The 14,301-nt window shown below is 41.7% G+C and overlaps 1 protein-coding gene and 1 long non-coding RNA gene across 3 annotated transcripts; one reads left to right on the top strand and one right to left on the bottom strand.

Annotated features, from left to right (window-relative positions):
- Positions 1–676: 676 nt before the first annotated feature.
- EIF5A2 (eukaryotic translation initiation factor 5A2) lies at positions 677–11,342 on the bottom strand. Of its 2 annotated transcripts, none has more exons than XM_044434572.1 (5): positions 11,154–11,342; positions 8,045–8,234; positions 5,664–5,768; positions 4,709–4,840; positions 677–3,690 (listed from the first exon to the last, which is right to left on the bottom strand). In XM_044434572.1, the coding sequence occupies exons 2-5, from the start codon at positions 8,207–8,209 to the stop codon at positions 3,631–3,633; spliced, it is 462 nt and encodes a 153-aa protein (XP_044290507.1). In that variant the 5' UTR covers positions 8,210–8,234; positions 11,154–11,342; the 3' UTR covers positions 677–3,630. The 2 variants fall into 2 exon arrangements, with proteins under 2 accessions (XP_044290507.1, XP_044290506.1); XM_044434571.1 differs by having other exon boundaries at positions 11,158–11,342.
- On the top strand, positions 11,299–14,081 carry LOC123025638. Its single transcript, XR_006415146.1, has 3 exons — positions 11,299–11,394; positions 12,884–13,021; positions 14,011–14,081. It is a non-coding gene; the product is annotated as an uncharacterized LOC123025638 (long non-coding RNA).
- The last annotated feature ends 220 nt before the right edge of the window (positions 14,082–14,301 follow it).

Here is a 14,301-nt window from a genome sequence, read left to right as displayed (position 1 = left end):
GCTCTAACATTTTGCAGGGCCAGGAGATAGAGCGGTATTTTGGATTCAATTGTTCCTAAAGTGTTACATTTGTACTGAAGATAGTTACCAATTCTTCCACTATTTGGCTTTTTTGGATTCACTGGTGTGTGCAAAAGATCCTCTTACACTTATCCTGAAATGACCAGTGAACTTCAGGATTAGTTTTTGTGGGCCCAGAGGTATGTTAGTTTCATTTTTAATAACTTTTGGGCCATCTTTAAGGGTAGAACCCACTCAAGAAGCTACTCAAGTGTCACCCCAAAACCTCTGTTCTCTACCAAATATGATCATTAAGTCTACAAAAACTTGGTCAAGTTTTCTCCATCTCTCCTAAACTGCCTCCAGCATAACAGGCAATAAAGGAAGTTGTAAATGAATCTCTTTCTAAGCATAGTGGTAATAGAATGTAAAATGCCACTCCTTTCTCAGCATATTATTTATTCAATTTCACATTGTAGCTACATAACTCCCCATAACATTCCTTCTGAAGAGACAGTCAGAGTGATCACTGAATGTATAGTAATTAAGTTCCATGCTAAACAGTGGGGCCCTGTTAGCACATGGTGAAGAAACCAAATATCCTCCCCACCTTCACCATTTGTAAGAGTAGGAACATTTATACCTGTGCAGTTGGAGGCAATAAAGTACGAAGAACAACCTTTAAGTTTAAACTTTATTCTCATTACTATGACCCAAATTATAATTCAAATGTTTCAATAAAAGTCATTAAAAGCCAAAAACTCTTAACACATGAATACTTCACTATAACAGAGATGCAGAAAAAGTACAAACCTTTCAAGTTATGCTTTTAAAGTCAAGGTCACTCTTGTACAATGAACACTGCATCCATTCACTAGCCAGTAGGTATATTGCATACTTGTCTGAACTTCCATATTTAGTAAATACAAAAAAACCCTTCTCTGCACATTTTGTTTACAACAATATGTCCAGTTTTTGATGTAACAGTCACTGATTGAGAGTTCAGAGTTCTACAAGGCCTAGATACTCTTGTCAGACACAGATCCTGAGTTTGTGCCTGAGTTTTACTGTGTAAAACACTGATTAAAATATAACAAATGAGAATCTTGTACTATATAAAGAAATATTTAAGCACAGCTTGTTCTATTGAAGTTTTCAGACACAGCCAACATTCCAACACTTAAAGCTTACTGCAATCAAATATGTCATGTAGTCTCTAGAATAGCTTGGTCACAATGTCTGACTCCTTTAGACTAGGTTTGATATACTAGAACTCTACTTGCATCATAAGCATGCTATAAATTTATGGAATACAAAACCCTGTAAGACTTTCAAGCAGCTTTGTTAAAATAATCAACTTAAGCTCTTTCAATTCTTCACAAGAGCAGCCCTGAGAAGAGTATATTCAAGTCATGGCTCAACTAGCAGTGGTTTTGTTGAACACAAAGACGCAAGACAATACATCAAGAGGTAAATTTGGGTTGTTTAAAAAAAGAATTCCCTAACATTTGAGGCAAGAGAACCTACAGCACACCAAACAAGAACATGGATGAACCCCAATCCAGGAAGCTTGCACCCTTACAAAGTAACAGCAGGATTGAGTTGTTCAGCCTTCAACCTGGCCTACAGCTTGTTAGAGTATGAGCCTGCCCTTGAGAAGGAAATGTGTTTGTTCCAGCCATGAAGAACTATTTAAAAGTGGATTTAGAGAAACGTGATCACCCTGAAATAGCTTAAAGAACCTGAAATATACAGCATTAAGCTTGTATTAGCAAAGTTAAAACTACTGTAAACTTGGTGGGTCTGTAGACAGATTGCACTCTACAAGTGAAATGGCTTTGCTATTGTCCTATTGAAAATACTGTAGTTTTACTAGTGAAATGAGATTGCACAACAGTGCGTCAAACAGTACCCTACAACTGACCTATCCAGCAAATGCTATTTTTCCCATCTAGTCCCAATATCCTGTGGTTCCAAATCACCAAAAGTCAAGTTGAAATTAAGACCTCACCTTTCCCAAAGGTTCTCCAGAATACATTCCCTTAAGCTGGCCGCCCAGACATTTTAAGTGTGTACATCCTTGAGAGGATGCAAGCAGTGAGATGTTAGCAGGTCTCTTCCGATTCTGTACCACCAGTGCTTCTCTCAGCTGCTCAGGCACAATAGATGGCTGTAGGACATGTGAACATGACTAGTGATACTAACTAATGGAGTCAATGTTTCAAACTGGGACTTCCCACTCCTACATGAATATTGAGAATCAACTCACATGATAAGACTAACAATGTGCTAAAATCCTTCAGTTTCCTAGTAGCTAGATCTCAAAACATCTAGTTACATACCACTCTATCAAGACTGTGCTTTGTTCAAAAGTATTTATTGCCAAACCAATCTGCATTGTATCCTTCTCTGCATAGATACTTGCAAGACCCTGATACGCTTTATTTACACTTCTAGTCTAACTTCACTGATTATGGGCAACCATATTCCCAACTGAAGCTCAAAATCCTCTTTCCACATCCCCAAAAAGCTGCCAGTAATGAACTAAACATGTTTAAGAACCCAGTCACTAGTTCAAGTTGTCAGTTGCTACCAACATTTAAGGCAAATTTAAGTAATTAGGTTTCCCCCAAATGTTAGCTAAGCAGAAGATCACGCAGAGAGTATGTCTATTAGTGCTTAGGCATTTGCCCGTTTAGTGTAACCAAGTCTTACACAAGTATATTCTAAATTACCAACACTATAATGCATAACATGTTCCCATGTCATAGTTCATTACAATATTAGACAAGCCATGGCCAAAATTCTGTTGGGTGAATCAAGGTTCAAATGTAGCCTCCATACAAGCTGTCAGTATGTGCACTTCTGCTCCAATTCCTAAGTCGTCAAAAAGTCTACTTGTGTTACAAAACTAAGGAATTAAAATCCAAAACAAGTATGCCTAATACTGAAACACTTGAGGCATTCCCTTTTTTAAATAAGAGCGGCTGAACTCCACACTGAAATCAAAGGCCTCTAGTGAATCTCCCTCCACCTCCCCCCCCGCCTCGTGCTTTTGTGCACTATTAGCCAGAGTATGAAAGCATCCAATAATCTGGATGTTTGCATCACAGGCAAATGGTGACATGTTAAGAGTGAGCCAGCAAGACTACAGAGATCCAATTTATTTCCCACGGTGGCTATCAGCACTGGCATTTTGATCACATGAGTTCCCTTGTCCCTAGACTCAATGTTTATTCACTGTTCAGTGCAAGCCACATTTTACCATGTTTAAGATAAAAATTGGTATTTTCATTTATTTAAAATATTATACTTAAATTCTATTTGTTATTTAAACACAAATTTAGTACTACCTTGGTATTGGCACTGCTATACAGTCTCATTCAAGCAAAGCATACTAGTTTTTAATACCTCATGATCTAAAATGACAGTTTTGACGGCCTTGCCATTCCTGTAAGCACTTGAACTCCAGCAATTTCATATTGCCAAACTGCTTGCAACATTAGTCAGCACTATTTTCAAACAAAGACACGAGGTTGCTAGTGAAGGTTATAGCTTTGGTGATATCAGAACTAAAATACAAGATCTGCAATTGCTGGGACCTGAGCAACTGCTCAAATCCAGATGGTCCTATTTGCAAGGTTTTATGGCTACAGCACATTCTTCACTCATTGCACTCATGACTGACACCTACAAGAGGGGGAAAAAGCAAAGAAAATTGTTATACAAGTCAGCTATGTTAGATTAAGTTGGCAACAAATACAGCTAAGAGCTACTTGAGTTCGGTGACCAGTATTTCTATTTCCTCATTCAACAAATAGCCAAGATAGCTTATTATACTGCCCCCACTTAACTCAGGCTCCAGCAGAGTAGCTTGAGTTCAGTACACAGCTACCTAGTAGCATTGCTATTATCAGGAGCTGAAAATAGGAAAATTGTCTAGGTATTTTAAATAAAAACTGCTGAAGAATGTGGTTTTAAAATTCTTATCTGGACAACCTAGTTTTGTCATTTGTGGAACTCGGAGTATAACATTTCCATGTGGTTATTTTACCTCTGTAAGAAGTGGAACACTCTACACTCAGCCCCATTATAAAAAATGGTATAGGGTTGCATCTGCCATCTCCAACCCACCTTTCAATTCTGCCAATGGGCTGGTTTGGCCAATCAGTGAGTGTACAATCTGAATATTCAACACCTGGCCATAACTTGTTGTGTCGTATAAACCTGAGCACAATGGGTTACACCGTGGCATATAAACCATAGCCCAGGGGTTCCCGTATTATGGTAAACTGAGGCTGGGTGATGAATCTACAAATCCTGCTTGCCACAGACTGCATAAGTCATGGTGGACTGTTTGATTAAGCAAATCAGGTCACTGGATCTTAAAAGAAGGTCAGAGCTGTGTCTTTTTAAGCAACTGAATATTAAAGACAGGATCTTGAGCTTTCCTAGCTACATCTCCAATTCATGCTTAAACTATAGAACATGACAGACTTGCACCTACAGCTTGCTTCCAACTACTTGACTATTCATGCACTGAGCATATGTTACAAGAAATAAGCCTAATGTATAAGAGGTTATAGCAGGGTTTTATTTAGATCAACTTTTGGCAGCAGAAAAAGTACAGGACAGAAAAAATATTTTCAAAATAGTTGCATGTCAACTAAAAATAGTTTTTGGAATCTTTAATCAACTAAGGTTTTACCTGGAAATCTTCTCCTGCATTGTATTTTCCCTCTATTTCTTTCCCTAGTTCACCTTCTGGCACCTTCAGATCCTCACGAACTTCACCACTTTCGGTCAGCAAGGAGAGATACCCATCCTGTATACAGATCAGCTGCAAGAATTTATATAAGGCGATCTTGATTAGATTCTTAACTGGCATGACAATTCTTAACAGTTACCTAAAGATGCTAGTTTTGAGCTCAAGACCCATTCAATGTAAACCACGACTCAACTATTTCTGTACACCATTCTGAAAGCTCCTCAAATCAAACGCTATAGAAATGCCTTGAATGTATATGTATGGAATGAAGCTAATACTGCTAGGAATACTGATAACACTTTACAGTATCCCTTTCAAGGAACTACACAGAAGTATCACACACAGGAAAGGCAATATAGCAATGTTTTTAGTTGGTCTAACACAAGCTCGACACTACAGCCTAGAGACAAGTAGAATGGCTGGGGTTGGCTGAAACCCAGCAGGAGAAGGAAAACAAAGTATGATTTGTTATAATGTATATTTATGTCTGCTTTAATATCAGATTAAAGGAAATGCAAATTGCAATTAAATGAGTGGGGTAATAATCTAAAATAATGAGGCCCTTTGATGGCTGTTGATACTGTATCTGACTGACAATGGGGTATCACAGGAAGATTCTTAAGGAGTAAGAGTCGGGGGGGGGTAGTCTGACACCTTCAGTTTGTTAAAATGTGTCCTTAGGTAACCAAAGTAATGAAATGCAAATAAAGGAATTGTGGCTTGTTCTAAGGAACGAGGTTATGCTTAGACTTAAAAATCTAGGTTGTCTCAAAAGGGGGCAGGCCAACCCCCATCAACCCAACCAACACTGCCAATAGCTAGAGATGACAGAATTTGACAACAGTTAGAGTGCCAGAAATTTCCACCACTGATCCAGACTCAAATGTATACTTACTTGATAGTCATTCCTCTTGATGTTTGGAACATCCATGTTGTGTGTAGAAGGGCAAATATCTTCATATTTTTTGCCAGTGAAGACATCAATGCCAACAAGGTGGACCTAGGAGAAAATTCACAATCATACACAGGATACCAGGAATATTATATTCAAATCACAGTTTTATGTCTGTCATGTTGCTTCAGATTTGTTTTCAATTAAAAGACCAATTAGTGGTAATTAACTAAAATGGCCACAAAAACACTAAAACCAGAACATAGTCTGAATTAAGGAAAGATGTCTATTTCCATGGTTACTACTGATGAAATGTATGGGTCATACACAAGGCCTCCAGCTGAATACACTCCTTGTTACTTGCCATCTCAGTGGATCAAACCTATGAGCAAGTCTCAAATTCTTTTCATAAAACACAGGACAATGCATGTAGTCCAAATGTAGTCCAACAGACTGTTATGCTTCTGTGTAAGGCAAATGGTTAAGCAGGGAACTTAATCTAAAATTCACTGTATGACCTTGGACAATTCACCATCTAATTGTGTATGATAAAAGTTTAGATGCAAGAAGCTTCCAAAGATCAATAAATTTAAATGCTAACTACACATATCCAAGCCAGGTGTATATATTCTCCCCTTTAAGAATTATTCTGTTAAGATGGTTATCTGTAAGAGAACTATCAAGATCTTACCTGTGTAGGACAGCGGTTCTAAACTTACACATATGATAGGATTCATTCCACAAGCTCCAGAGAAGTTTGTTCAAACTACCTCACATTTTCTTCAATTAAACTGGACCTTTAAGTTTGGATTTACCACCTCAATCCAGAATTATTCCAGCCCTCTTTGGGTTTGGAAGATCAAACTGTTCATCCCCTCTTTTATTTCCTGACTTATAAATACGGTAATCACAAACCAGGTAAAATGAGAGCAATCTTCCAAACCACATTTTAGGGAATTAGAATGCAATGCTTGAATTGCAACTGTGTGCCACTTTGGAATTTCATAGAACATTCTGGTACTGCTGTACTATTTGGGGCAGCATATAAGTTAAACACCTGTTGATATATTATGTGTTCAGTATTTACTCCATTAATTCATTATTCATACAATAATCAAAACACTCTGGGCAATTCAGAAAACCCAATACACAATATGAAAAATAAAATATACAACCTTCAACATACAAAAAGTTTAAATAGTTAGAAACAGTAAATGCCAGGGCCTGATAAAATCACAAACATTACAAGCAACATATTTATTTTATTTGTTACAAATGTGCAGGCGTAGAGGAAATTCTAACATGGCACAAAAAACAGAATAGGGTTGGTATCAGGTGGTTCTCACTGGGGATATCATCACACAAATGGGAGGGTCAGCACCATGTTGCCATCTTCCAATTCTTCCTCAGAGAAGGCATTTGGGGGGTCTCAGATATTTGACTGTGGTATATGGATATGTTTATACCAAATATAGCACTCCATCAAGTACTGCAGCCCTGACTCACTGATGGCTTTTTAAGTTACAACCAGCACCTTGAATTGAGCTTGGAAAGAAATGTGCAGCCAATGGAAGCAAGCCAACATTGTTTTTATATATTCAGACCTTCTGGTCTCTGCTATTTGGCTGTTGTGTTAACACAAGCTACAATACTGTCTTCAAAAACTACTGCACCTTTGACAACACTACAGTCATTTAACTTGTAAATTACCAAAACATAGATAACTTAAGTAAGGTTATCCAGATCCATATGGGGACATAGGCACATTGGGCTACTGAGGTCAGCTAAGCCTCAAGTGACACCAATGATTCCAGGAAATCCCCCAAGCTGTATGTTAGATTTATATGCTGTGCTTTTTTCCCCTTACAAAGAACTCAAAGCAGCTTACATAATACTCCTCCTGCTTTCAAACTCATCCTTGCAACAACAACCCTGTGAGATACTTGGGCTGAGAGCCTGCAACAGGCCCGAAGTCACCCAATGGCTCCACAGCTGAGCAGGGATTAGAATCCAGACTGCCTGAGTCCCAGTCTTGTGCTCTTAACCACTGCACCACACTGGCTCTCAAACTACAAACCGGCTCCTTCTGGGAAAAGGTAATTCCATCCAGAACAAAAGGAGCACCTTCCAGGAAGAACCATCTCCAGCACTGGTACACAGATCATCCATTTCTTCCCACAGGAGGCTACTGAGCTCAGAAACAGTACATAGGAACCCCCAACTAGTTTGCAATGCGGAAAAAGACAAGTAGTGACAACTTATCCAATGCTAGTCCTGTATCTAGCACAACTGATGCAATGCTTCATTTTAATAAGCTAGTAGTCATGGAAGGGCAATATTTGTGTACCAGAACAGAAATCAAGGAAGGTCTACCAAGAGATTACCTTTGCATGACCATGCTTCCCAGTTTTGGAAGTTGACATTTCCACAATCTTGCAAGGACGTCCCTTCAGCACCACAAAGCCATTCTTGCGGAGTGCAGAACACTGCATTGGATAGGTGGCAGAAGCTCCAGCATCTCCAGTGGTGAAGTCCACTTCATCAGCCATAGTATGACGTGTATTCTAGCAAACACTATAAAGCAGACAATTCTCAGTCATTTCATTCTTAAATTTCATCCATCAATTCTATAAGATGATTATTTCATCTAAGTACAATCTTTATAGGATGTTTTACACAAAAGCACAACTTGAGCAATCACTATTACAGCAAGTATTTTACTCCATCTAGCATAGAACAGTTCCACATTATCACCATCACTGTAAAAATAGCAGGGTAATGATATGGAATAGCTGATCTATATTAGGTTACTGCAAACACACATCCTAAAATACTAGTCCAAGACTGTAACACCCTGTAGCAAGAGCAATAGGTTACTATTGTCAGATAGTCCAAATCCCATTTAATGGTTAAATCAATGGGTTTTAAAAAGGCAAGCACTGGAGAGGAGAATAAAAGGAAGGAAAGTTGCAGGCAACAGTGATGAAAAGGAGCACAAAACTTCCAAGTGGTTTATAAACTCAAGTTTCTCAAGCTGTGACTTAGAATTCCAGTGGTATGGCAGAAGATTGAACTGCTATAAACCTAGGTTCTTAGGCATCAAACACAACCTGGTCACTGCCTACAGTAACCTACTGCCAGTTCCTATTTGGTAGAGTGTCACACTGCAGTAGTGACATCTGTAACCTGCTTCCCACACATCAGTCAGATTGCATAGCATGATAGCAGAGCTATTGAACAGTGGAGCTACATTTCTCCTGGTATGTTTGCTGCACAATACAGCTAACCTAGAAGGGAATGGGGATTTCCATAACACTGCAACAGCAGCAACTTGGAAAGCTTCTCATTCAAGAGTAGTTCCCACAGATAAATTATTTATAATTTTTAAAGGTACTTTTTAGGGCTACATCCTCCCTAAACTATGCATTAAAAATGAAAAAAACCAGCTGTTTCATACTATTTCAGTCACATCTCTTCATACCAGAAAGAGAATACCAGAAAGAGAAAAGAGTGAAAAATGGGAGTAGGGAAGGTCAAAAGTTAAACTAATCCAGGATGTTAACAGCAGATATGTTCATTAGGGTTTATATAGATCAGCAAAAGCTAGGCCAGACTGGAACAATGTTATTGAAGTCTGGCCATAAGAAATATGCTGAATGACTGTCAATAACAAATCTAATCCAGCATTCTGATCATACAGTGACCAATCAAAAGCAATAACTAGCTCAGTTTTGGCAGCTGAAACAGATCTTCTATTTATCCTTTGCTGATCTCGCAGAAATTTAATTCATCACTGCCTAGAAACAGAAAGAGTATGCCATGAGTGGGCAGATAAGGGAAACATCAGCTTGGGCCATACATAAAAGCAAACCAGGGCTGTTTTGTAACAGTCACATTTAAATTTAAATTAAATTTCACATGAAGAATGGAAGGTTAGGAGGCATGGCTTTCACCCTCCTGAATCACAATCTCCTACATGTCCTGAAATACAGACAACTTGACTTCCTCTGTGCCTGCTTGCTTTAGCATAAGAGGCATTTTTTCGGGTGCCTAGAATGAATGCCCAATGACTTTTTAGTGGAGGGGTGTAAGAAGAGGCAGGCATTCATGGAGAATAAGCTAGTGCAGTATACTGGTTAAGAATGTGAGACTGGGACTCAAATGATTGAGGTTCTAGTCCCCACTCAGCCATGAACTAACTTGATGACTTTGAACCAGGACAGATTCTCAGTCCAGACTACCTCACAAAGTGTTGTGAGGATAAGGTTAAGAGGAGGGGAATTATGTAAGCTGCCTAAAGTTCCTGGGAAGGAAAAAAAAGGCAGGATATAAATATAATAAATACTAAGTACTAGTGGAGGTAACTAAAGTTGAACCTGGATGTTCAAAGGCTGCAGGCCCCTAAATTTTAGACTAATGAAAAGGCAACCTTGCCTTATGTTTGCAAGCTTCTCAGATACCTTTGAGTGCCCACTAATGGCGATCAGCATGCTGCACAGACCACTGGACCTGTGGGTAGACCAGCAAGGGGGTGGGTTTCTTAAAGATGTAATAATGGTCTTCTAAATACACAGAGAACTGAGTGCTATAACACCAGTTGCTTTCATTTGGCTTGTAATTTATATGCTACACTATACTACATCTTAAAGGACTGTTTATTTTAGTAGGGCATGAACTGCATTGGGAGGGCCAACGTGCCAACATCATGGGGGCATACAAATGTAGATCGTGCATCAACAGCAGAGCAATTTGGGCACTGCTGGACTGAGCTGTGTCCTACCCATCCTCCAGACGGGGAGAAGCAGTGAAGTAAAGAGACGCACATTCCAACATCTTTGGGGGCTCATGCACAGGAAGCAGCTCTGGCAGGCAGAGCACACGACAGCCTCGCAAGGAAAATCTCCTATTCAAGAATTTCTCACACTCGGGGAGGAAAGGGGACAAACGGAGCAAACTGGGCACATGATACGGCGGCTTTACAACAAGCTACGCAGGTCCTAAGCTCTCCATCCACATACCACCTTGAGCTCCAAGGAAAATCGCCGAGCTACGAAGGAAGTGCCCCCCCACAACCTGGCATCCTCCTGATGGGTGGGGCTACAATGCTCATCTGCCCCAGCCACATGCTGGGGTGATGGGCATTGGAGTCCCACCCATCTGGAGGACGCGAGGTTGAAGTAGGAACGCTGGAAAGACCCCGAGCTTACAAGCGCCGCGAAGGGGCGCGCCTCCCATGACTAGGCTTAGACGGGGCCCACCCGGCCGCCTCGTGGAACGGCAGGAGACGCAGGGAGCTGGAGGCGACGGGCCCGAGGGGCGGCACTTCATGGCCCTCCCGAGTTGGCCGGGCCCGGCCCGGCCCGGCCCGCTCCCTCACCGGCCTAGGAGAGTCGGGCGCCGTTCACGCGCACGTGCACCCCCCTCCCTCCAACGGCTGGAGGGAGCGCAGACGCCGCCGCCACCGCACGCGCCCTTGCGACGCACCGCACTCACCCACCTTCCGCGGCGCGGGGGAAGCCTGGAAGAGCGCCGCAGCCACGCGCACGCGCAGGAGGAGCCGGAAAGGAAGCAGGAAGACGCGTGCGTGTGGAAAAGGAGGGGGGGTGCGGGTGAGGCGAGGAGCGGCCGACGGATCCTGACGCTCCAGCTAACCGGCGTGCGGCTGAGGAGCACGGAAGAGAGCACGGGCGCGCGGCGCCTTCCAAAAAGCCCTAGGCCCCGCCCACTCGCTCAGGTATTTTACGCATTGACCATTGGCTGCCGATCAAGACGGTCCTGCCTACGCGGAGCCCGAAATCGAACCTGTGCACGGTTCTCTTAGTCACGTGGTCACCTCCTGCCCTCCGCCCCCATTTTCCCTTGCCAGAGCTTTTACTATACGCCTTGCCGTCTTCGTCGTAATTATGCGCCAACGTCGAGCAGCCGTCTCTTCCCCCCCCCCCCCCCCTTTTCATTCTCCCCCCCCCCGGGGGCCCCCCCCCCCCCCCCCCCCCCCCCGGCTTTTCATTCATCCTACACGTGCGGGCTCCCTCCGCCAGGTACTCCCTTCCTAGGGTGGTACGGCAAGCGGCATGTGTCATAAAACTTCGGCTTTCTTGCGCATGATTGAACTAGATTAATATGGTTTGCCAGAGTTTATGGGTTTAAATGTGTTGGAAAACTGGCTCCAGGGATAAGAACGCTTGCTGTAAAAGGAGTTCATTTATTGCAATTGTGTCAGGCGCATGATTTTCATTCTATCCGTTGCATGAAAGAATTAACCTCAAATTGGCAGATTCATGTACAAGTTGAGGGGCGAAAACAATGTGGCCAGAGGTCACTGAAATGAAAGCTTGTGATGGCTACTAAGCAACTGCCATTTACAAAACCTTGTAGGTTGATAATACAGACATCTTTGCAATGGTGAGTCGATTAACATCTGTAGGGCAATAAAACTACCACTTTTCTCCTTATTCATTCTATAAGGCTGAATCCCTACTCTGTTGTTTTATGTTGACATCTGTCTTTGACATTCTTTTGACCATTCTTAAAGGAATTTGAAAGAAAGAGAAGAAATTAGGGAATACACATCCTCAAGTGATTTAAATGATTAAGGTCACCCATCACCATTTGTTCTATTTTAAAGCACACTACTTACATGCAATGCCACTCCTAAAACTTGGATGTTTGATAACACAGATAATCGTTAATATAATGTTCAGTTCTCTGCGTTTTTTGCATTTCATTTCCCTCTGACAATATAGTTTATACTCCCCCATTGGGCCTGTGTATATTGGATCCGACAATTTGAGGTTAATATTTCATGCATCTGAAGAAATGGAGCATGTCCATACATGCTTATGCAAGAAGATATTTGATAGGCTTTAAGGTGCTGCAAGATACTGTGGTTTTTGCTGCATCAGACTAATGCCTGCTGCTCTGGGAAAGAATGAGAGCTCTGCTTTCTATTAAAACCATAAGTAATACTCAGAGGTCTTCTCTCTGAGTCCAGCCACTGGGTTTTTAGTGGGAGAAAATGCCATCCACACCCAAAGAATCTTTGCAAACAGGCAACAGAATTATAATTGCAGATCTGAGCACAGTGGTCCTTTTCAGAGTTCCAGTCAGCCTGGAGCAGGACCTCTGAAATCCCCCCCCCTTTTTTTTGCAGGTAAGTGGCTAACGGGAGAAATGACAAAGGTTTGAGTCTGTGTCCTAAACAGGTGCATTTTGTTGTTATATAGCAAGGATGCCAATGCCCTGGAGAGTGGAAAAGATGCTACTGAAACATCTCAACATAACACAGGGACTAGAGAGCCTTTTTTCAACCAAATGGGAGTTATCCCCAAAACTCTAAACTCACTATGATGAATTTAAGTAAGGTAATGTCTTCTCTTTTTTACCATGCCCTTTCAAGCCAGAACTTCCCCTAGAAGCAAGAATGCTAAAACCGAAGCTGTCATACTTTGGGCAGGAGTCACTGGAGAAGACAATCATACTAGGGAAAGTTGAAAGTAGAAGGAGAGGAGAACCAACCATGAGATGGACGGACTCCATAAAGGAAACTATAACCTTGAGCTCACAAGAGCTGAGCAGGGCTGTCAGGGACAGGATATTTCAGAGAACTGCCATTTGTAGAATCACCACAAATCAGAGATGACTTGCCAGCACATGACAACCTTGCCCTCCATTCCCCTCCTTTCATCAACTGACTCCCTAACATTGCATGCCACAGTGTGCTCACTCCATGTCTTAGGAGACCATCCGTTGATCATGTTCTCTGTATGAGACTAATAGCCCATGCCAGCATGCATCTGATCAGCTGCCATGCTTTCCGAGATTTCTATGCATATTACAGCATATTCCGAGGAAACACCATTTCTCAAGGTTATCGCCAGGCACTTCCATACCCTAAGCAGGCTTTAAAAGGGGTATGCAATTTAATTTATTCTCCAGCAAAAACGGTATTTAAAATCCCAGTTACCAAAAGCACAACCATCTGATATGTTCCTCATCTAGAGAACCTCACATGTCCCATCTACCTTCTTCAGTTAGAAAAGTTAGGCATTTCAAAAAGTAAAATTGTCTGGTTTCCCATCTTCAAAGGTCAACCATCCTGAGAAAATTGAAAGCCCCCCCCCCCCCCCTACATTCCAGGGACTCTCTCTGTCATGTCCTCCTTTTATGGGATTGTTTGCTACAAGACGCTTGGTAAGGACCTACCCTGCTAACTTTTCAGCACTAATCAAATACTGAACTGTGAGGATTTTATTGCAGTTAGGTTTTCTCCACTGTTTATACTTTTAGGATTACAATGTTTATCCCTGTTAATATTTTGTTAGTATACTTGCTTTATTTTTTATTCCATTAGCCTGTCTTGGAAGCTGTTACAGGAAAAAAGTCAAAGAAAGGAAGAATTTTGTGTGCTACAAAATCCTCTGGGGTGTGAGTCCTCTTCACTTTGCACCCTGTGCTTAGGCAGTTCATGCAGGGCAGGCTTCAGCCCAGCCTTCCCCCACCTGGTGGCCTCCAGATGCTGTGGACTCCAGCCAGCAAGGCCAATAATTGGGAATGCTGGGGTTTGCAGGAGATGGCTTTAGCTTTTCTAGGCATTCCATGCAAAAGAAAAGCAGGAGCATTCCATTCCATTAATATTAATATT

Source organism: Varanus komodoensis, unplaced genomic scaffold, assembly GCF_004798865.1.
Source record: "Varanus komodoensis strain SLA01 unplaced genomic scaffold, ASM479886v1 scaffold28, whole genome shotgun sequence".
Classification (NCBI taxonomy): domain Eukaryota; kingdom Metazoa; phylum Chordata; class Lepidosauria; order Squamata; family Varanidae; genus Varanus; species Varanus komodoensis.
This window is presented reverse-complemented; position numbering and strand designations above follow the sequence as displayed.